Below are 24624 nucleotides of genomic sequence, written 5' to 3'. Positions count from 1 at the left end.
AGGATAGCATAAAGGGCAGTATATAGGGTACTATATAGGATAGTATATAGGGCTGTATATAGGGCAGTATATAGGGCAGTTTAAAGGATAGTATATAGGGCAGTATATTGGATAGTATATTGGATAGTATATAGGGCAGTATATAGGATAGTATATAGGGCAGTATATAGGACAGTATATAGGGCAGTATATAGGATAGTATATAGGGCATTATATAGGATAGAATATAGGGCAGTATATAGGGCAGTATATAGGATAGTATATATGGCAGTATATAGGACAGTAAATAGGACAGTATATAGGACAGTAAATAGGACAGTATATAGGACAGTATATAGGGCAGTATATAGGACAGTATATAGGATAGCATAAAGGGCAGTATATAGGGTACTATATAGGATAGTATATAGGGCTGTATATAGGGCAGTATATAGGGCAGTTTAAAGGATAGTATATAGGGCAGTATATAGGATAGTATATAGGGCAGTATATAGGATAGTATATAGGACAGTGTATAGGATAGTATATAGAGCAGTATATAGGGCAGTATATAGGATAGTATATAGGGCAGTACAGGTTCATAGGTGTGATGTTGTCTTGGGATGAGGTTGGATCTGGGGGTATCTGCTCACCTTCCTGTAATCCTACATATATGTTCATATATCAGTCTGGTCATAATAAGAATATGGACACTATTCTGTACTCCTACTTCTGGACCTTTCTGCTGCCTTTGATACGGTTGACCATCCCCACCTCCTCAAAAAACTCCACACCTTTGGTCTCCGTGACTGTACTCTTCACTGGTTATCTTCCTACTTATCCAACCGCACCTTTAGTGTTATGTACAATTCTACTTCCTCCTCTCCTCTTCCCTTCTCTGTTGGAGTCCCCCAAGGCTCTGTTCTTGGACCCCTCCTATTTTCAATCTACACCTCCTCTCTGGGTCAGTTGATAGCCTCCCACGGCTTCCAATACCATCTCTACGCTGACGATACCCAAATCTATCTATCCACCCCTGAGCTCTCTCCCTCAGTCTCCTCACGTATCACAAATTTACTATCAGATATATCGGTCTGGATGTCTCACCACTTTCTCAAACTCAACCCATCCAAAACCGAGCTTATAATTTTTCCTCCACCACGTGCCCCTTCCCCTGATTTCTCTGTCAATATCGATGGCATTACTATCAGCCCATCCCCGCATGCCAAGGTCTTAGGTGTTGTCCTGGACTCTGAACTCTCCTTTAAGCCCCACATCCAATCGCTGTCCAAATCTTGCCGCCTCAACCTCCGCAACATCTCCAAAATACGCCCCTTTCTAACGAAAGACACAACAAAGCTCCTAGTTCACTCCCTGGTCATCTCGCGCCTCGACTACTGCAATTCCCTTCTCATTGGCTTACCTCTACACAGGCTATCCCCGCTTCAATCCATCATGAATGCTGCCGCCAGACTCATCCACCTCACCAATCGCTCAGTGTCCGCTGCTCCCCTCTGTCAGGCCCTCCACTGGCTTCCGCTCACCCAACAAATTAAATTCAAAATACTTACAACATCTTACAAAGCAATCCAAAGCTTAGCCCCCAGCTACATCACTATCCTAGTCTCAAAAAACCAACCTAATCGCTCTCTTCGTTCCTCTCGAAACATCCTGCTCTCTAGCCCCCTCGTCACCTCCTCCCATACTCGCCTCCAGGACTTTTCCAGAGCCTCTCCAATCCTATGGAACTCCTTACCCTTATCTGTGCGATTATCTCCTACTCTATTAGCTTTTAGGCGATCTCTGAAAACCCTCCTTTTTAGAGAAGCCTATCCTACCAACCCCTAACAAATGTACCTCCTTTTCTCCATCAACCCATCCCCCATGGTTATTGCCTTTTGTTTCACTTGACCCTCCCTTCTAGATTGTAAGCTCTAACGAGCAGGGCCCTCTAGTTCCTCCTGTTTTGAACTGTATTGTAACTGTATTGTCTTCCCTCACATTGTAAAGCGCTGCGCAAACTGTTGGCGCTATATAAGTCCTGTATAATAATAATAATAAGAATATGTGATGATCGGAGACCAACAGCTGATTCTGTGTGGGGATCACATGTGTTCTCTCTTTACCAATGAAATGAGGAGATGACGCAACACTGACAGTAAGATTAAAATCTCCACCTGCCACCAATTACATCCAATTTAGCGATATGAAAGTGAAATGGTGTTTAATAAAGCGTGTTGGGTAGAATAGCTGACTGCTGACCCTGATCACAGAGAAAAGCTTTTCTATATTTAATCCCAGACTGAGCTCATCGGTCTCATTGCCTGGATAAGGGACAGTCTGCGGTCTCATTGCCTGGATAAGGGACAGTCTGCAGTCTCATTGCCTGGATAAGGGACAGTCTGCAGCCTTATTGTTATGTGAAATCTTTCATTGGCGTTTTGTAGTATCGGAATAACAGAAAGATCTGAGGGATCAGTCCTTCATATAACAAAATACAGATTATAAGGCTCCTAAAACCTCTTCCACTGTCATTAAAGGCAATGTCTATAGTGTTTTGCTCACTATATTTATATATGCTCAGGTTAAATGTTTTAAACATACACTATAAAAGTATTGGGATGCCTGCCTTTACACGCACATGAACTTTAATGGCATCCCAGTCTTAGTCCATAGGGTTCAATATTGAGTTGGCCCATCCTTTGCAGCTATAACAGCTTCAACTCTTCTGGGAAGGCTGTACACAAGGTTTAGGAGTGTGTCTATGGGGATGTTTGACCATTCTTCCAGAAGCACATTTGTGAGGTCAGGCACTGATGTTGGAGAGAAGGCCTGGCTCGCAGTCTCTGCTCTAATTCATCCCAAAGGTGTTCTGTCGGGTTGAGGTCAGGACTCTGTGCAGGCCAATCAAGTCCCCCCACCCCAAACTCACTCATCCATGTCTTTATGGACCTTTGCTTTGTGCACTGGTGCACAGTCACATTGAAACGGGAAGGGCCATCCCCAAACTGTTGCCACAAAGTTGGGTGCATGAAATTGTCCAAATGTCTTGGTATGTTGACGCCTTAAGAGTTCCCTTCACTGGAACTGAGGGACCAAGCCCAATCCCTGATAAACAACCCTAAACCATAACCGCCCTCCACCAAACTTTACACATGGCACAATGCAGTCATGCAAGTATCATTCTCCTGGCAACCACCAAACCCAGACACGTCTATTGGATTGCCAGACAGAGAAGCGTGAGTTATCACTCCAGAAAACACATCTGTCAAGTGGTGGCATGCTTTACACCACTGCATCCAACGCTTTGCATTGCACTTGGTGATGTAAGGCTTGGATGCAGCTGCTCGGCCACGGAAACCCATTCCATGAAGCTCTCTATGCACTGTTGTTCTGCTAATCTGAAGGCCACACAAAGTTTGGAGGTCTGTAGTTATTGACTCTGCAGACAGTTGGCAACTTCTGTGCACTGTGAGCTTCAGCATGCGCTGACCCTGCTCTATCATTTTACGTGGCCTAACACTTTGTGGCTGAGATGCTTTTGTTCCCAGTTGCTTCCACTTTGTTATAATACCACTAATATTTTATCATGAAATATTTAGTAGCAAGGAATATTCAGGAATGGACTTATTGCACAGGTGGCAACCTATCCCAGGACCATGCTTGAATTCAGTGATCTCCTGAGAGCGACCCATTCTTTAACCAATGTTTGTAGAAGCAGTCTGCATGCTTGATTGTATACTCTGGTGGCCATGGATGTGATTGGAACATGTGAATGCAATGATTTGGAGGGGTGTCCTAATACTTTTGGCAATATAGTGTATTTTATTTTCAGCCAGATAAACATCTTGCACATAAAATGTATCATAATTACCATGTGGAGGAAGCAGGTGGAGCGCTAGAGTCTGCAGTGGAATATATTTTCTCCTTCTAAGTTACATTTTGAATACATTGTATTTGATGAGCCTACTACCTTAAAGCGGAGTTCCACCCATTTTTAATAGGTTGGAATACATAGATCTATGTAATCCCCTTTAAAACGGCTTTTACCAATGGAAACTTTTTTTTTTTTTTTGCTAGTAAATACCTTAATTTCTGCTTTATTCCTCCTCTCCTCACTTCCGGGTCCGATCGGCGATGACGTCATTCGGCGATTCACAGTGTCTGCTGGGATGTATTCTATTCCAGAAATCTCGCAGTAGCTGAGCTGTATTGAGCCGTGCCTGCCCCGCCTCCGCCCCGCCTCCTCTCATTGAATTGTATTGTATGAATGTATTAAGGCCGTTCTCTGCCCCGCCTCCGCCTGGCCTCCTCTCATTGAGTTGTATTGTATGAATGTATTAAGGCTGTTCTCTGCCCCGCCTCCGCCCCGCCTTGATGAGAGGAGGCGGGGCGGAGCCGGGGCAGGCACGGCTCAGCTACTGCGAGATTTCTGGAATAGAATACATCCCAGCAGACACTGCGAATCGCCGAATGACGTCATCGCCGATCAGACCCGGAAGTGAGGAGAGGAGGAATAAAGCAGAAATTAAGGTATTTACTAGCAAAAAAAAAAAAAAAAAAAAAAAGTTTCCATTGGTAAAAGCCATTTTAAAGGGGATTACATAGATCTAAAGTTCCAAAAATGGGTGGAACTCCACTTTAAGTCATATTTCTGGGGTAATAGGAGCTCTGTGGAAAAGGTTTACTGGTATAACGTGATAGCTGCTATACGGAAACTCCTTATTTATCTTGAAGGTTGTATATTGAAGGTCACAGAAGAAGAGAGGAGCTCCCCCATGGGACCCCCAAGTCTCCCAAGTCCCATGGGGGAGCTCCTCTCTTCTCTGCTTCTACAATTTTAGGGATGTGGCAGTAAGTCTTTCACTCTTCTTTTCCTACACTACAACCTGAAGTTTCCTCTTTTTATATTGAAGGTCACTAGCCTATAAACGGATACGTTTGGGTCTATATTGTATCAATCTTCTGAGATCTGAATTCCAATAACTGACCAGTTTTATCAGTCTATATATGACACTCCCTCCCTCCACATATATATATATATATATATATATATATATATATATATATATATATAATGGTGTAGCATGGTCCCCGTAGTGCTTGCTGTATGATGACTTCTTGGGTCTCCCTCTGATTACTTGCAGACAGTCACTTACGGACAGTTCACTCATCCATCCTTACTACCAATGGCTCGTTACTCAATAAACAGTGCAGGGGTTGTAGTTTTATATTTATTGTGAAACTTGGATGGGAGAAGGGAATATTGGGATACTCCAACTGGAAATATTTACAGTAGATAAGGAGAACTCTCACTTGGCCTCACCGGGTTATTTGTGGAAGCAGACACACTGCTTTCACCATACTGCCACTTGTATGGAGGAATTGAGTCTTCTAGCTCTCCCTAGCAGCTGACTTGATGTAACTACATTATCATCAGGACACTCTCTAGCATCCCCTTGACTGACACCCATCCACTGACTCTTCTAGCTGAAGGGGTGGCCCTCTCAGAACAGGCCCCATGACAGATCTGTACTCACTGTAGGCAGAATCAGATCCTTCCTGGTGTCTCCCTTCCAGTCAGCTCTGCAGGACCTCTGGGTTCAGCTTCTCTCTAACTTTCAGGCCCTCAGTTTGACCACCTGAGACCGCATGGAAACTTCAACAGAGGAGGGGCAGCCGCCCCCTCACTCCTGGACCCCACTCTACAGCTGAAAGACCCTGATCACATGTGCCCTTGGCATTTCTACAGTATCCCAGCCAATCAATGCATATTCCTCTGCCAATCACTAGGGCTGTACTAAATGCCTGTGCACTCATTTGTCAGGTTTCCTCCCACTGTCCAATATGCCTCCCAGTGTAGCTATAAATTTACCTGGCAATCTCTCTGGTAAGCAGAAAAGATCAAAATACGATATTTTATCTTCTAGCACCTACCTAGGAGGGTGCTCCAATTAAATCCCCTACATTCTTGATATCTGTTAGAAAGCATTTAGTAGTGATAGGGGATTGCCTATGTAGACTGTGAACATGCTAGGGGAGACAGTGACTTTGGACATTCTACAGGATAAAGTAAGAGACTGTGGACATGCCACTGGAGACATTCAAAGATGCTAGCGGATACCTTTGGTGACAGCAGACATGATACCATTGATAGTCAGAAAGTGTAGGCATGTTACAAGTGATAGTCAGTGACTGCAGACATGATACGAAAGTTGGTCAGAGGCTGAAGACATGATACAAGAGATATTTAGTGAGTGCAAACACAATACACATGATAACCAGTGACTTCGGACATTAAATAAGAGATATTCAGTAACTGCAGAAATGATACAAGTGATGGTCAGAGACTGCAGACATGATACAAGAGATGATAAGAGACTGCAGACATGATACAAGAGATAGTCAGAGACTGCAGACATGATACAAGAGATGATAAGAGACTGCAGACATGATACAAGAGATAGTCAGAGACTGCAGACATGATACAAGAGATGATAAGAGACTGCAGACATGATAAAAGAGATAGTCAGTAACTGCAGACATGATACAAGAGATGGTCAGAGACTGCAGACATGATACAAGAGATGGTCAGAGACTGCAGACATGATACAAGAGATGGTCAGAGACTGCAGACATGATACAAGAGATAGTCAGAGACTGCAGACATGATACAAGAGATGGTCAGAGACTGCAGACATGATACAAGAGATAGTCAGAGACTGCAGACATGATACAAGAGATGGTCAGAGACTGCAGACATGATACAAGAGATGGTCAGAGACTGCAGACATGATACAAGAGATGGTCAGAGACTGCAGACATGATACAAGAGATAGTCAGTGACTGCAGACATGATACAAGAGATGGTCAGAGACTGCAGACATGATACAAGAGATAGTCAGAGACTGCAGACATGATACAAGAGATGGTCAGAGACTGCAGACATGATACAAGAGATGGTCAGAGACTGCAGACATGATACAAGAGATAGTCAGAGACTGCAGACATGATACAAGAGATAGTCGGTAACTGCAGACATGATACAAGAGATGGTCAGAGACTGCAGACATGATACAAGAGATGGTCAGAGACTGCAGACATGATACAAGAGATGGTCAGAGACTGCAGACATGATACAAGAGATGGTCAGAGACTGCAGACATGATACAAGAAATAGTCAGTAACTGCAGACATGATACAAGAGATTATCAGAGGCTGCAGACGTGCTACCTTCTTTGTTTGCACAGATACAAAAAAGTGCTTTCAGTGAGGTATTTCTCAGACCAAAAAGGGAGCAAACAGGAGGTGTTCATTGTTAGGGTTTACATACTTACTGTACATATACATATGTATTAAATTATACAGTATTATATTATATTAAATTTTTACATGTGATTTCCTATCTCTTATAGATTGGTTTGTTTATAATTCTGTGCTTTTATTGAAATGTGTGTTCAATTTTAATTTTCTTGTCCAACTTCTTTCGCAATCATAGACAGTGCGGAGAGCGGGGATGGATAGCGGTGTCAGTAGAGGGACGTACAATGAAGTAGGATTTACATGTCCTGATTTCCCACTGAGGAATACATCACAATTATCCAGGTCATTACTTGAATGGTGGTGAGATTTATTTACCATGTACAGGCTGATTGCTCAATTAGATTTGTCAGTTAAATTACTTTTTCATTTATTTTTATATGCTAATTGTGTAATTAACCTCTGCCTGACCATTTAGTTAAAAGCAACATGTATGAGAAAAAGGGGGACTATTTGCCTCTCCATTTTTTTCCTAAAGTGACACCAAATGATATCCTTATTCTCCAAAATCTTTCTATACACATATATACATTGATAATTGTGTTACTCCTGTGCTGCCTAGTTATGGTAGTTTGAGACGTAACAGTGGTCTACAGTCTTGTGTTGGTCTAGAGCTGCTGGCATCAATGTGCTTAATTAGTGACAATTTAGATGACGTGCTTTTCCAATTTTGTGCTCAAAATAAACAATATCATAATAAGATTGACAGTGCTTATTGCACAGTCAACCCTGTTTCCTGATGAAGTCACATGACCAGGTGACGTAACGCGTAGGGCGAGCGGAGGCAGACATGGACCGGAAGTGACCCCACCCCTTCCCCACATTCATTTGATTGGAATGAGCAATGCATGTTAGTTGCATTGGTGTGCACTGCTATATGCACACTACAAATCCAACAGTCCATAGTTCATCTTGGAAGGGAGCGAGAGAACATGGCTACATTCCTACATACAGTAAGATGATGGTGAATGTAGCCACCCTGTAACAGGAAGTCAGATCACAGCAACAAAAAAGGAATTTGGAGGAGGCTGAGAGCAATACTGTAGAAGAGATTTTTGTGGTTCAGAATACCCACATGAATAGATTTTTTATTTTTTTTTGTTAAACCAAAGTTTAGCTTCACTATAAAGTAAGCCTGTGAAGAATATATAGGGACTGCCATTGCAAACCTCCTCCTCCTAATAAAAAAAAAAAAAAAAAAAAAGCTACCGTAGTTTCTTGACTTTGTCTGACTCATGCTCAAGGACACATTCGGGCAATCCGACATAAATTGTAGGCACATTTTCCCTCCCAGGAAATTAATTCCCAGCTCATAGTCATGAATTGCTGTATGCTGGCTGTATGTGGGTATATACCATTCTAAACTGACATGCGTAACTGATCATGATGACTGACTGGCTCACCCATCATAAGGTCGGATTCGTAAGTAGTTTGGCTCTTCGCGGCGAGGAACAAACCGTATGCATGTCACAACTGTCACCTCCTCCATGGCAGCCTGGATCATCGCTTTTTCCTCAAATGCTACAACAAACAACAAAAGCAAACATAATAAATGAAGACTTAAAGTAATACCAAGCCCTATTTTTTTCAGTTAATACACAATACACTGTTACCAGGCAGTGAAACATACTCCTGTAAATGTAAATGCCCCCCCCCCCATATTAAACGCAATATCTCCATGTCCTCCAAAGTTCACTCCCAGGGTACTTCTGGGTAGCGTGGCACCAGAGGACACAAGTGGGGGAGGAGGACTGGCTTTCCATTCAAGTAATGCTGGAGAATGGATGCATGCTGAAAGCACGCCTGCAAGGGTGACTCCAAGGGACCCTGTAAGAAAAAGGAGAATAAGTAGATGTTCTTTTCTATGTCCCCTGGACTTAATCAAGCAATTGACCTTTGCAGTGCAGATGCAGCCCCACTATATGGGATAATTTTTACGTTTGTTAAAGTCAGGCTTTAGGGTAGCCCATTTTTGGGTGGGTACCATTCATATTTGTAAAATAGGAGCTTGGTGCTTGCCTCCTGTAAAGGCCCCTTCACACCAGCAGCCACGCTGAACACATGGGCCCTGGTGTGTACTGGGAGAAACAGTGCTGATATGCCCAATGGGCCCTAAAGCTGCCCCACTGATACTGCCCCTTGAGTGACACTATTGTAAATACAGCCCTGAGTCAGCAGGTCATTAAAACAGCCCAACAACCTGTGTATTTTTTGGCACATTTCCTTTAAATTAGAACTATACTCCTCCAGTCCACTGATGCCGCAACCTTGAGCTCCTTTATTGCCGCCGACATCTTTGGGTGTCCAACTTCCAGGTATCAACACCGGGTATTAATCACTGGCCACTTTCCTTGGCCGGGCCAAAAGGACGTCACTCAGTTCAGTCAGCTTGGCATTGATGAATTTGTACAATAAGCTGTGCATGTGTTGCTCACTATAGGAGCGGACAAGTAGGTAAGTAACTAATGCAGAAAACACATAGCATGCCTCTTCTGCAATAAAAATCCCACCTCTTCACCCGTTTTTAACTTACCCCAAAAAGTCCCACCTTTTCTCCAAAACTATTGAAGCATAAACTTGTAAAATTGTAAAAGTCAAACTAAAAATTTCTTTAAAGTATATCTAAAGACCAAACTTTTTTTTCAGAGTAGGGAATCTCCCTTTGGGTAGACTTTACTTTACTTCGGGTCTCCAAACACAACAGGAAAAGGAGACCTTTACAAATAGTTGTCACTGGAGCACATGTACCCTTTGGAAGATTTGCCCTCTATTCCTGTTCCAGGGACAACTCAAAATGTTCCTCTCGCTTTTAGTACCAGTGACAGTGGTGACAAATACAGAGGGCGAATCCCACTAAGGGGGGGGGGGGGGCACAGACAGCAATAAAAACCTGAGGATGGATGACAAATAGGGGCACCACACTATTAAGCTAGGTTCACATCTGTGTGAGTCATATGTGCCACATTTGCAGGGCAAAGCTGCCCATTTCATTTGAATGGACTGCTGTCCCTAAGAGAAATGCAGGGAAAAAGTTCCCTTTTCTTAAAAAAATGCAGTTCCACACCATGTTTTCCGATGCATGGAAGTGCAACTAAGAATAAATGACCCCCATTCACCTGCAAAACAACAGAGCATTTTGCCTGTGGGCAAGGGAAATGTGTGCCATTTACACAGATACGCAGACCTGCTACAGTGTAAACCTAGACTAAAACTGGAGTCCAAAAGTATTTATTCCAAAATAATCACTTAGACAAAATCTGTGGGTACCGCCAACACATTTTTGGAGTCCAAAACTATCAGGCTCATGTTGGTTGCAGAAGAGCTTGTAAGCGGACCCAAAAGGATTTTAGGAACGCTTTAGGGGAATTGATGGCCACACTCATCAGCAGATGTAACCAGATTAATACGGCTAATGCGGCTCATTCTATGACTTTGTCTTTATATTATCTGGTACATATACATTATTTCTCTATTTGTAAATGCATCTTTGTTCATAAAATAAGTAAAACAGCAAAAATACTAAGAATAAAATAAATCTGGCGGAGTGGCCAGATGTGAGAGAGGGAAGACATGCTGTTGAGAGCTCTGGCTCCCTTGCATGTTAATCCTGCTTAATCCTGCGTCCAGGTGAGCCATCCTACTCAGCAAAAATCTGCCACAAGGTCGGAGTGCTCTACCCATAACATCTATGCCATCCAAAGGCAGTTCCAGCAAGATGCAGTTGCCTTCCAAGCATCGGAGCTCTCAGGACGGGACACATGCGGCGGCCACCTTGCCCCAGTCTCTGGGAGTCGGGCCAACAGCGGCAGTCCAGATGGACCTGCGGCTGCTGCTTGCCATTGAGCCGGACAGCAAGGGGTCCTCAGAGCCTGTGGTTGCAACTACTCCACCAGAGATCTCCTTCACCTCGGCTATCCTGGCTACAATAGAGGCCAGCAAGACTTGCTGATGGAACGGATCGACACTCTGGCATTAAAGTGTGGCCTCACCTGGCAAGATTTAGACAAAATCAGAGGCCGCCTCTCCACTGCTGAGTCCCACATCTCAGAGGTAGAGGACAATGCTATTACCACTATGCATGATGTTACAGAGCTGCAGCAGACCGTAAAACTCCTTATGGCCCAGTCGGAGGATGCAGAGAACAGGCTTCGCCGCAATAATGTGCGGGTGGTTGGGCTCCCTGAGGGATCTTAGGGTGCGTCTCCCACCAGCTTTTGCAGAATCCCTCTTCAAGAACATCCTCAGCCTAACGTAAGTATCAGCTGCTTACATTGTGGAGAGGGCTCACGGGGTCCCAATAGGCCCCAGACCACAGGGATCTCCACCTAGACCATTCTTGGTCTGTTTTCTTAATTACAGGGATCAGGAACTTATCCTAGCGGAAGCCAGAAAACACCCTTAGCACCATCCTAAATTTCTTCCCTGATTTCTCTCCTCTTGCAGAGGCGTCAGGGTTCCTTTGTGGATGTCAGGAAAAGCCTCGCGAGAAGGGGATCAATTATGGCATGCTCTATCCCAGCAAACTACACGTGGAACATCTTTGATCAAATCAGTTCTTTGAATCTCTGTCTGCTCCCTCAGAGTGGTTGGATACTCTGGCATAATTATCCTTGGAGGTGCTTATGAAAATACTTAAGGGCAGAAATAGCTGCTGTTGCTGCTCTCCGGAGGGACCTACAGTTCAATTCAGTGCTCCTCTTCAAACAAAAGGTTGGTCAGCATTTGTTGTGATCAGAGACCTATTTTTATTTTTCCTTTTTTTCCTTCTCTTTTTAGTCAAAACTGACATTTTTCTCCTGTCCTAACACATTTTGCAAGGACCGGAGCCCTTTTCCAGGTTTTTTGTTTTTTGAGCTTGGAACTCTAAGGTTACTTCCACTGCCACGTCCCTCTAGACTTTGCACAAACGTAGCCTTTGGCTCCTAATAGTCGTTTGTTTTTTCTGCTGTTCTGGGTAAAGGCCTCGCCGCCTGTTCTCCCAGTTTGCATGAGAGAAGCGCTGGCAAAGGCAGGGTATGTGCAGTTGCGCTTGGGAATTTGTTTGGTTTTATATGTTTTATGCAGTTCAAACATGTACTTCGTTCTGACTGACGATCATTTTGCTGCTCCTATGATAATCCTTTTTTCCCTTTTCATGCCACTTCGCTGTGATTTTCATTTACCGTATTCATGACATCTTTAGACTTTGAAACCTTTGAGGTACTGTCATGAAATGTTTGCAGCCTAAATTCCAAGTTTAAGAGGGACATGCTCTTCCAATGATTGAAATCCCACGAGCCCCACCTTTTACTACTCCAAGAAACACATCTTATGGGTAGCAAATTATTAGCCTTAAAAATCTGTGGGTCCAAAAACATATCATGCCACGTGCTAGGGGGGTCTCTATACCAATGTTTCTCAACCTTTTTTCAGTCAAGGCACCCTTTAAAATTATAGTCAATCTTGAGGCACTCTCCAAAATTATGGATAGTCTCAAGGAATCATTTAAAGCTATGGACAGTCTTGAGGTACCCCGTTCTAAAATGTAAAAACTATTCTAATAGTTTTAAATAGTGCAGCAGCATCCACACACGTAGGACACCCAACGTTAGAGGTGCAACTAGTATACCAATGTTTCTCTTCTTCCTCAGTTTTCCTCCATCACTCAGCTAATTTGACCCAAAGCTGAGAGGGGCAAGGGAGGGTCAAACAAGGATGCTATGCAGGCGACTGACATCCTCCTGATCAACTGATGATGTCACGGCAGCTAGAAGATTGTAATAGCGCACAATGAAAACCTGAGGCTTTGTGTAAATAAAAGTCAGGGTTCATCCACCCACCTACTTGTATACAATTTTTGGGCATTATTCCAAGGCACACCTGAAGATACCTCAAGGCACCCTGGTTGAAAAAGGCTGCTCTATACTGATAAACAAAAGTCTTCCTTGTGTGGTTGAATCCATTTATAGTGACCCCCAGGGGAGATTTGTTATTGAAGTATTTACATTATGGAATTGCAGGTAAATAGTTGTTAATATTTACATACCTCCGCCTTCTCTCAGGCAGTATTACATGCTGTCTTTGAGAAGACCCCCCCCCCCCATACCCCAGCTAAAATATTAATAATGGGGGATTTCAATGCCATATTGTATCCAAATTTGGACAGGTCTATGACACCAAAGCAGTTTACGGGGGACCTTTGTGCGTGGGCACAGGCAATGGGGTTCACAAAGGTCTGGAGATGGAAGCACCCATCTTTGAAAGCCTACTCCTACTTCTCTGCCTCACATAAAACCTCCTCCCGCATACATTTTGCCTTTATGAACCCAAGACTACTATCTGCTGTTGTAACCGCATCATACTTGCCCAGTGGCTTATCAGATGATAGCCCCCTGGAGGTAGTCTTCCATACAACGCCTCTCTGTGGCTATTGGCTCTCATCCTGAATTGACCAAACCATCCCCACCCCGTCTGACAGACTATTGGGACATAAATAGGGGGTCGTCCCCACCCGCTGTTACTTGGGACGCCTTTAAGGCCTACACCACAGGTCAATACATTTCCATCATTGCGCCCTCAAATCAGACCTAAATTCAGCCACCAGCTCTTTACAACAATCGGTGACAGAATGTACAGAGGCATATAATTCTGTTCCTAGTGATACTAATTGTAGTCATGTACAGGCCTCCCAACGAGAACTTAATCTGCAGTTGGCTGAACACACCCGCCTAACTCAATATCGTTCAAAACAACATTTTTATGAACAAGGAGATAAAAAAGGTCAATTATTGGTGCTGTTGGCACAACACGACCATCCTAACATCACTCTCTCCGAAATTAGACTCTCTACTGAGGACAAGGTCTCCACCCATGAGGATATTTTGGAAGCGTTTTGTAATTACTACCATGGCCTGTATACCTCCTCGCTTCCCACAGATTTCTGCCTGCACTCCCTGACCTCCACTTTAGACCAGGTGGCTTTGGGATGGCTATTGAATATGGAGCAATCAATCTTGGTAATCCCCTTTACGGCAGATGAAGTGGCGAAAGCCTTTTTCTCCTTTTAGTCGGATAAGGCACCAGGCCCAGATGGTCTCCCTATAGATTTTTATAAAATGCATGTCGCAATACAAGCTCCCATTTTGGCTTCTTTAGATTCCTATTGTCTTGCTGAGGGCGAGCTGCCTGATTCTATGTGTCATGCTCATTTTGTTTTGATTTATAAACCCCCTAAAGATCCAAGTTTATGGGCCTCGTACAGACCCATTGCGTTATTAAATAATGATGTCAAAATTCTAACTAAACTCCTTACTCTACAGTTGCAGAAATTGCTCCCTGCAGTAATTGATCCAGATGAAATTGGTTTTATGACAAATAACAATGTATAACAATGCAATTGCCTCGGTTAGACAAGGTGGTGGTCTTTCACTTCCCTTTTCTTTACATAGAGGTACACGTCAGGGCTACCCTCTATCTCCGGCTCTATTTGCAATTGCAATCGAACCCGTGGCAGAGGCACTTTGTACATCTCCACACATTAAGGGCCTCCGTGTGGGCTGGTTGGAGTAGAGGGTAGCCTTATACGCTGATGGCTTATTGTTGTTCCTAAATAATGCCAGACCATCCTTACAAGGAGCATTACAAGTATTAAACACCTATTCCACCCTCACAGGACTGAAAGTTAACTGGACCAAGTCCTTACTATTCCCCATTGATCCTGAGGCCCATGCTTCTGCTCCTTCAAATCTCCCACTCCTGTGGGTAGACCACTTTAAATACCTTGGAGTATGGGCTTCTTGACAGGCCTCGGAGAATATCTCCCTAAATCTAACCTTGGTTATACAGGATACAAGGTGTCAGTTGAAGGCGTGGGAATCGCTGCTACTCGACCTGTTGGGTCAGGTCAATTTGCTAAAAAAGAAAGACTTACCTAAATTTAATTAAAAATCAAGAATATGGCGCCTCTCCTTTCTAGCTATTGGATACCCTATGTAGAGCTCCCTTCAATTTAAGTGGTAGAACTTAAATCAAAAATGGAGGTAAACAGTGAGGCGCTACTACAAAAGGCTGTATACAAAAAAATATAAAGTGCAAATGACTATAAAAAAATCAATTTTTTTTTTTTTTTAAATAAAGTGCAAAACTGACTTCATGCACCACCCAATTCCACTTCTTAAAAGTGATGTAAGTGCCCGATGCTTCCTCAGAAAATTGATATAAAATCAAACAAAATGTGATCAATACTTCAAGTCCATAAAACAATTGTGCCAGGTGATTGGTGTTCCTATTTTACAACTTTGTGCTGGTGTTGCACGTAGTGAAAGATTGGCCACTCACCAAAAGCACTCAGGGCACTAAGGACCTATAGTGCCTGTAGTGTCCCTCTATCTGGAAAGCAAAGGTAGCCAGGATCTCATAAGGGAATATCACAATCCAGTGGTATGTTTTCTCAAAAGAAAGTTAGAAAGCCTTCATTGTGCAATGTTCTTTATTAAAAATCAAATGGCAAGTAAAATCAAATCACTCATATTTTAGAGTGCCTCTCTGCATGCATGAAACAATCAAAAAATGGAAACGCCGCTCCGCCCACATGCGTTCCACCCCACTCGGACCTGCCGCGAACCGGAAGTGATGTTACTCAGATACCTCAATGCATTTCACCGGAAGTGGTGTCATCAGGAAGTTGAGGGTTTTTAGGGTTTTGCTTCTTGTAATCAATCACTACTGATCATAGTTGTACAAACAAGCTATATACCGCATTGATTTTATGCTTGTATATTGTAAACTGTATTTTGTTATGTAATAAAATGTATTAATTTTAAAGTGATCTTTCATTTATACCCCTTAAATTCTCACCCAAGGGGGACCAACACAATAGATTTTGAGTTCCGGGATGTGGGCAGCTTAGTCTCAGCAAGCAATTCTTGATGTTCTCACAGATAAAGGTGTCAAGCCTGACCCAGAAAAAAAAACAAAGCCATCCATCAAATGCCTGCTCCAGAGAACAAACATGGATTGGAAAGGTTTCTTTGCATGACCAATTATCTCTTGAAGTTCATTCCTCACTACAGTAAGATAACATCTACTCCGTCAGCTTCTGTGCCAAGATGCCAACTGGTGTTGGACTGAACAACATGCTGTTGCTGTGAATACATTGAAAGCACAATTAACTAGTCCAGCTGTCCTATGGTATTTTGATGTGCATAAGCCAATGGTATTGTCTGCTGATGTTTCCCAGCATGGTCTTGATGCAGTCTGTCTTCAAGATGGGAGGCCTGTGGCTTTTGCATCAAGAGCCCTCACTGAGACTAAAACACGCTATGCACAAATTGAGAAGAAATTATTCAGCATCCAGTGAATGATGCTAAAGCTTCAATGCTACCACCTGAATGTAATCTATAAACGAGGCTGTGAACTGTTTGTTGCGGATTCTCTTTAAGGTGCACACCTCCCCACTTCTGATAACTCCGCAGCTATTGACGATTATGATGTGTTGCCTCTGGATGGGGTGTTGTCATCCAGAAGGATTCAGGAACTAAAGCAAGAAACACAGGCAGATGCCACCTGTCAGCGCCTCATGGACATCATTCTCAATGGGTGGCCTGGCTCCTTTAAGGAAATCCCACATAATATCCGACCATTCTACTCTATGAGGTTGAATTGACAGTAGATGATGAATTAATCATGCATGATCAGAGATATGAAATAACTCTCTCCAGAAATATTACTTGGCACAGCTCCATCAAGGTCATCCTGGCATTCATTCCACTAAGCGAAGGGCACGTGAAACCAAGTTTTGGCCTACTGTATACACTGATATTGAAAGAGAAGTTTCCAGGCATGCCCCATGCAATGCTCTACGACAGCACCAGATGAGAGAACCTTTAACTCTTCACCAAATAGACCATGGTCTATCACAGCAGCTGACATATTTGAGTGGGCAAACAAGGATTACCTGGTCTCGGTAGATTTGTACTCTAGCTGGTGGAAATTTGATGTCCTTCCAAACACTTCCAGTAACACAGGGATCAGGACATTAAAGCGGATATTCTCCACACATGGAATTCCCTATCAATTGATGACTGACAATGGAACATCATTTTCAAGTAGAGAATTCAAGAACTTTGCTCACCAATGGGATTTTCAGCATGTCACTAGCAGCCCAATTACCCTAAATCCAATGGTCTTTCAGAGCATAGTGTAAGATCAGCCAAGCATCTCCTAGAGAAATGTGCACTTTATGGTTCTGAGGTTTATGTAGCCCTACTGAACCTCTGCAGCACACCTAGAGATGGCATGCCTTCTCCGGCACAACGTTTACTATCACGACGAACCAGGACTCTGATTCCCATGGTCCCATCCCAGCTCCTGCCACGGGTTGGGACTGATGTTCAGGCTGCTTTATTTACACTCATGCAAAAAGGAAAGATAAGCCATGACAAATCGACCACACGCCTTTCTCCTCTGGAGCCTAGGCAGGTGGTAAGGATGGAGACAACCCGTGGATTTGACAAACTGGCCACGATTCAAGGAAAGGCCTGCCAACCAAACAGCTATCATGTCCATTATGATGGTAAAACCTATGTAAGGAACCGCCGTCACCTCCTACATGTACTTGAATCATACTGTACTGTCTGCCGCTGCCCATGTGCCTATGATCACTTCAGGAACTCAAGCACAGTTATCTGCTGCTGTGCCAACTGACACTTCAAAAAATGGATGTAACACACAACCACAACAAAATTATGAAGGCGACAGGCAAGAGGTTTCAGACTCGCAAGCCCCACAAGTTGGTACTACATCTGGAAGAGTGTGTAAACCCAATCCAATTACTCAGCATTTTGTGCTTTATATTGGGGGGTGGGAAAAGGAAGTAGAAAGTTATGAAGTGCAACTAAAAAAAAAAGGTTTACATTTGGCTCATGGCTGGCTGGAAATAAACAAGTTCTTTACAAGGTTCATATGACGACTCATCATTGCTGCTACAAAATCTACACTCATCCATGTCTTTATGGACCTTGCTTTGTGCACTGGTACACAGTCATGTTGGAACATGAAGGGGCCATCCCCTAACTGTTCCCACAAAGTTGGGAGCATGAAAATGTCCAAAATGTCTGCTGATGCTTTGAAAGTTCCCTTCACTGGAATTAGAGGGCCAAGCCCAACCCCTGAAAAACAACCCCACACCATAATCCCCCCTCCACCAAATAATTTGGACCAGGGCACAAAGCAAGGTCCATAAAGACATGAATGAGGGAGTTTGAGGTGGAGTAACTTGACTTGCCTGCACCTCAACCCAATAGAACACCTTTACAGCGGAGACAGCAAGCCAGGCCTTCTCGTTCAACATCAGTGCCTGACTTCACATATGCGTTTCTGGAAGAATGGTCAAACATTCCCATACACACTACTAAACCTTGTGGACAGCCTTCTCAGAAGAGTTGAAGCTGTTATAGTGGCAAAGGGTGGGTCAATTCAATATTGAACCCTACGGACTAAGACTGGGAGGCCATTTAAGTTCATGTGCGTGTAAAGGCAATCCTTTTGATAATATAGTCTATATAGCATCCATAAATACATATGTAAAACTTTGGAGATCTATGATCAGAACTGTCTGCAATGACATAACTGGGATCTGAAGAGTACTACGTACTGTAGTTGTCAGACAATGTATACGGCACATTGACTGTTCCGTCTTTGGATTTTGGCCATAGACAAGATTTTCCTCTACAGATGACAGCATTCCTGTTCCTTTTCACAGCGATATCTCCTTGTAGCATGAATCGGGAACTGCCTATAGAGATAGAAAACAATGATTGTACATCACGCCTTCCATTACTTAGACTGAAGTACAACTTGATGTATAAATTGAACCCACTGATCCACTATCATCAGTATTGCTATCACCATCATTGAAGTCCAGCTACAAGTTAAGCCAATGCCTGTGGGGTTTATGTGGTAAGATGGATCGCTGGTCGGCCTACTATATCTTAAAGACTCCCTTTGTGAGATATTGTGACCTGATCTAGTTCCAATAAAACAGCTGTTTTCGATGAGCAGTCAACTGATGGTCTCACATAACTCCAATATAATCTTAATAACAGGAAAATCAATAGGCAGACTATATGTGCCAAATTCTTACCTTCACTATAGCTTTATGAGTGGACAGAAAGCTAATCTACAGACATATTGGATTTGTGTACATTTGACCTTAAATCATAACTAAAAGCAAAACATTTTCTTCTTATTTTGGATAGAGTAAAGGAGGGTTACAACCCCATTGTTTTTTCCCCTATCCCTATCCCATTGGGGAGATTCCCCTTACTTCCTGTCACATAGCAAAAACAAGAAGCGAGACAAGATCCCTCCAAAGTTGGAGTAATCCCTGGTTGTCACCTAGGTCACCGGAACTACTCTGCCCTTTGAAAAATTTCCCTTCTATTACCGTTCTGGCATCAACCCAATATTTGGAATCTACTTCCATTTTCGATGATAATGGTAAACAGGACAAATAGAGAGGGTGAGGCAGAGACAGCAATAAAAACTGTTCTAATTCCTCTTCACCCTGTCCAAATCTAAAAAAAAAAAAAAAAATGTTTTGTCTTTAGTTATACGTTAACTTGTACAATATTTATTTTCATGGACTTTAAGTCCCGGTTCACACTACCGCGACTTGTCAACCTGACAAGTCGCGGTCCATTCTGTGCTACGGGAACCGTTCTAATAGGAGCGACTCAAGTTGCTTCGACTTACAAAATAGTTCCTGTACTACTTCGGGGCGACATCGGAGCGACTTGCATTGACTTCCATTATGTGAAGTCCGTGCAAGTCGCGCCGAAGTCGCGGTGCACGCGACTTCACAGGTTGCCCCCGAAGTCGGATCGCCATAATGTGAACCAACATTTAAGGTGATTTCCAGCTATTTAATTTCCCAGAAACAAAGATCAACAATCCTAAGCTCTTTTTTGAGTCTCTCCTCAAAGGGAACCGGTCAGTGATTTGATCTTTCCTAAATTACCAGTGCTAAGTGTATCTATACCCCAAACTTTTATTAGTTGTAGATAGGATAAGTAACGTTTAGAACCCTTGTCAAATGTTACTTCTATCCAAAGCTCTGTAGAGAGATGTCCCATCACTTACTGTCCTGGGGACAACATTTGTTACCAGACAGTTAAAATAATATCTACAAATGAGCCTTCAATGGCAGTAAAACCAGACAGAGGTTCTGATCATATCCAAAACTGAAAAATAAATTTGTTAAAAGCAGATGTAACAAAATACATTCGTGTGCTTTGGGTCCAAATCTTTTGTTCAGCCCCAGAATCCTTAAAGCGGTCTGAAAGGAGGAAGTTCTCCCTGGCTTAACTCCAACTTTGGAGCTCCAGAATGCCATCACCATCCCACAATCCAGTATGGCACCTCTCTATTGGCTGCTGAGGAGCCTTGTTAAAGGGTGAAGGTTATCCAAAGCTTCAAAACAGAAATTGAGAACTGCATGTTTTATAAGTTCTGCTACAATTAGTCACATGGACTTATGACAGAAATATGGGAGCTGCCATTCCTGATTTATTTTGGAAGGTGCTCACTTCATCCTGAGCTATCCTTCACAACTTAGTGATTCACTCAGGATGAACAAGCATGCAAAAACGGGCCGCAGCAAGATAGCTTTGAAGGACACAGCAGAGAGTGAGAATACTGTCCTGCTTGCATTTGAGTATTACTTTGCTGGTTTTGTAGCTGACAAAGCTGGTGAGGGAGCAAGTCATTTAAAACAGGTATGTGTCCTCCCTGCATTTTCTAGTGATTCTGGCAATGATTATTTCTTGATAGCAACAGGATTACTAGTGTAACATCAGGGCCATCTTATCGAATGGGCACGCTGGGAAGTTGCCCGGGGGCCCCACCTGCCCAGTGACCCAGCCCTAGCCAAGCATTAGTCCCGAATCCCGTGTGCATCCCCCTGCCAAACTTAGCAGGTGGCAAGCGCCTGTCGGTCCTGCACTGCTCTAAGGCTTCTTGGGCCATGGAGGGGGAGCCCACAACTGCAGGAATGCCTGTCCGCCTCCACAAGACCCGGCACACACAGGACAGTCGAGTCTGACTCCTGTCCGTGTGTGTGTGTTCACTGGACCCCGGACACCGAACTTGGAAGCTGTCATTAGCCTGGCACTGCTGTACCAATAAATATAGCCTTATCGGTAATTTGCATTTTTATTCTCGTGGGTGATTGTGTAGGCAGGGCCCCAGTGCACTGCATTGTCTGGGGCCCTTTAATGCTCTTAAGATGGCACTGTGTAACATGGGCCTAGGTAGTGAAGAAGTGGTAAAAATAACAGCCCTGGAGAATTCACCCTAATACAAGTCACGTGTTCAGATTCCAAATTTCTATTCTGCTCAAATCCCTTTAAGGAACATCTGCCATGAAGGTAGACGCCAATCAGATGCCTCTAAATAAAGCAACCATTTTGAATTACAGGTCTGTATTAGTTCCTGTGCAGGGATATCATATATCATAACAGTAAAAGACATTTGGGGGAAATCAATAAAGTCCTAACAACCTGTTCCTAGGAGTATGACCTTTAAAAAATGACCTGTGGCAAATTCAAAAAGCCTTGCTGTCCGTTTTGGTAGCTTTACCAACGTGCACAGCAGATTCAGAAAATTCCTAATAGCACCACTTTTACACAATGTGGCAAATTTCAAAAGAATTATCTGCATTTTGTCGATAATTAAACTGTATTTAAGACCTAAAGTAACTGGAGTACAGAAACAGGCAGAGTGCCTGTCTCTGTACGCTGTGCATTTTTCCCACCACTACCTACTCCCCTCGCCACCTTCACAGCTGGCAGCCTACTAGCAACCTGTGATGCTCGTACTGGTTGGAGCGTGATGGGGAAGCTGAGACTCTCCTTTCTTTTTGTAATTGACAGCAGGCAGTGGGGGATTTTATAGCCTACTGCTTGCTGTTAGGCACAAGGATAGAGAGGACCTGATGGGGAACCAGGATCTCTAAATCGTCATCAGATTCCTCCCACCCAGCTTCACAAATCCTGGCAGCTGCACTGTCTGTGTTACAGCTGAAAAGGCGAGGAGGCAACTCAGCTGCAATGAGGCCAGAGTGTCCCTATGGACCCTCAGACCTCAGTGTGCCTCCACATGTGGTCCTTGCCTCAAATACATGCACTTGTTTCCAATAGTTACATGAATCTGTATCCTGCACTGACATTTGTTGTGTGGTGGCATGATGGAATTCGAAATTAATTCCCCTGATAGCGTTTACCATATGGAACTTGTATGCATCTTCGCTGTTCTGGAACTAGCATACGACCTCTACTTCCTCTATGGAAAATTTCCTTTAAAACACTGGTGACACCTCCTCTTTTATATAGATAATTGACAATACTATGTTATATCCCATACCTTGATTGGATGTTAAAATGTCACTGAAAACATCATTGCTGGACCCCCGGGGAACTGCAACAAAAAAGAAAAACTAAGCCCAAAAAAGTAAAAAAAAAATGTGGAAAAAATATTATAACATATTACTCACCTGATGTATTAACTGCTTCTTGATGATCCTGCAAATTAAAGTGATTTAATCTTTATGTTACGTTTTAAGACTTTATGTTACCTGTACAGAGCATGCCATTAGGTGGCCTAGCATAAGTAGTCTTCTACCTGCACATGACAAGCTTAGAGAGTATGTGCAAATATCCAAAAAATGATTTTTCTAGTTTTGAATAAGATAGTCTTTTCCATCTGTGCCCCAGGGGCGTAACTACAGGGGTTGCAGGGGTTGCAATTGCAACCGGGCCCCATGCTCCAGGGGGCCTGTGCGGCTCCCCTGTACACCTGAATAGGAGGGGTGGCGGGGGCAGCAGGTAGAGAACTGTCCTCCTTTTTTTTCTCCTGTAGCTGCAGGAGGAAAATGGAGGAGATTGGTTTCTCTGTATGCTGCCCACGCCACTCCTCCTATCCAGTTCACTTGTGTTCTGCTGTCTCTGGGCCCCTGTGTGCTCCCCTGGTCCCCCCCCCCCACCCCCACTGTGCTCCCCTGCCTGCTGCAGGGGATGTGTCACTATAGAGAACCAGGAAGGGGTCGGTAAATATGTATTTTACCAGCTCCTTCCTTTTCTGAATTGACAGAGTCATAGTCAGTGACATTGTAACAAAATAAAATAAAATGATAAAAAAGAATACAATTAAAATACCAAAAAATAAAAACTACTGACACCAGTGGGTGAACTTCCAGGATCGCAAAGGTCACACTTTCAACCGGGCCCGGGCATTCCACCACCATGGGGAGGCCCCAAGATGGCAGGAAGGGGGCCCACTGCAGAACTTGTGAAAGGGTCCCACTGCAGGACCGTAATAAAGGGCCCCACAACAAGAGTAACAAGAGTAAAGGGCCCCAGGATTAGTGGGAACAGCCCCATTCTTGAAAGGAAGGGCCCTGGCCAGTGGTCCGGGGGGCCCTTCATGGTTTCTTGCACCGGGGCCCTGAAGGTTCTAGTTACGCCTCTGCTGTGCCCTTTTGGAAAGACTTCACTTCTTGTCCCCAAAATGCTACAGGAAGTAAGGAGAGTCTCCCCCCCCCCCCAAAATGGTTTTCTCATATTAAGAACCCCCCTCACTTCCAGTTCCGGTGACAACTCAAAAATTTTGGATAATCAATAGTCACCAAGACAAACAGAAAACCTTAACCTAGCCAGACATCAAAAAAAGTCTTACTATTGTTCCAACTGTTCCCCACCCATAACTAAAATACACTTTTTTGCCTATACATACACTTTAATGCTACAATAAGTTGAATATTGCTGGTCTATGATACACGGGAAACTAAGCTTCTTCATAACGAGAAAGAAAAGATGGATATGTTGTCACTAGCAACCAAATTCTTCCATCAATATCCTGCATTGTAAGAACAAAAGTAGGAAACTGGGAAGGACAACACAAAGCCTTTTTGCCTATGGTCTGTATAAATGAGCTGTAGTATGGCTTTGATAATCTAAGCTTCCATACGGTATACTGCAGCATGCAGAGGTCATCATACCTGTATCGGATCTCCTGCACACATGGCTATCAACATGCCTGGGAGTAGAAGGGTCAGCAGGTCCATGGTGGAGGACACCTGCCCACGGTACAATAATCAGAGTATTTCACAGCTGACTTTATACAGTAGCTGTAGGGAGGGGGGAGATGTGCGATTGGCGGTTAACAGGCAATCCACAAGGGAAAACAGAAAAGGGGGGCTAATTGTGTACCAGGAATTCAGTGCAATTTTACAGGTCTTTTTTTTTTTTCTGATTCCTTTTTACTCAGAGCCAAGAATTTTAATACTCTAAT

At 43.5% G+C, this 24624-nt stretch overlaps 1 protein-coding gene across 1 annotated transcript in view; it reads right to left on the bottom strand.

The window, feature by feature from the left end:
- The window catches only part of LOC309565826 (hatching enzyme 1.2-like), a 67861-nt gene extending 43453 nt beyond the window's left edge, over positions 1 to 24408 (bottom strand). Inside the window, exons 1-5 of the mRNA XM_082270831.1 lie at positions 24332 to 24408; positions 22829 to 22856; positions 22699 to 22752; positions 18932 to 19072; positions 8703 to 8820 (exon numbers count right to left, since the gene is read on the bottom strand). Coding sequence (XP_082126957.1) covers positions 8703 to 8820; positions 18932 to 19072; positions 22699 to 22752; positions 22829 to 22856; positions 24332 to 24397 — 407 coding nt within the window. The 5' untranslated portion in view covers positions 24398 to 24408. The remainder of the gene's footprint in view (positions 1 to 8702; positions 8821 to 18931; positions 19073 to 22698; positions 22753 to 22828; positions 22857 to 24331) is intronic.
- Positions 24409 to 24624: the final 216 nt, after the last annotated feature.

The sequence above is a fragment of the Pelophylax lessonae genome (genome assembly GCF_965119305.1).
Source record: "Pelophylax lessonae genome assembly, chromosome: 10".
Classification (NCBI taxonomy): domain Eukaryota; kingdom Metazoa; phylum Chordata; class Amphibia; order Anura; family Ranidae; genus Pelophylax; species Pelophylax lessonae.
This window is presented reverse-complemented; position numbering and strand designations above follow the sequence as displayed.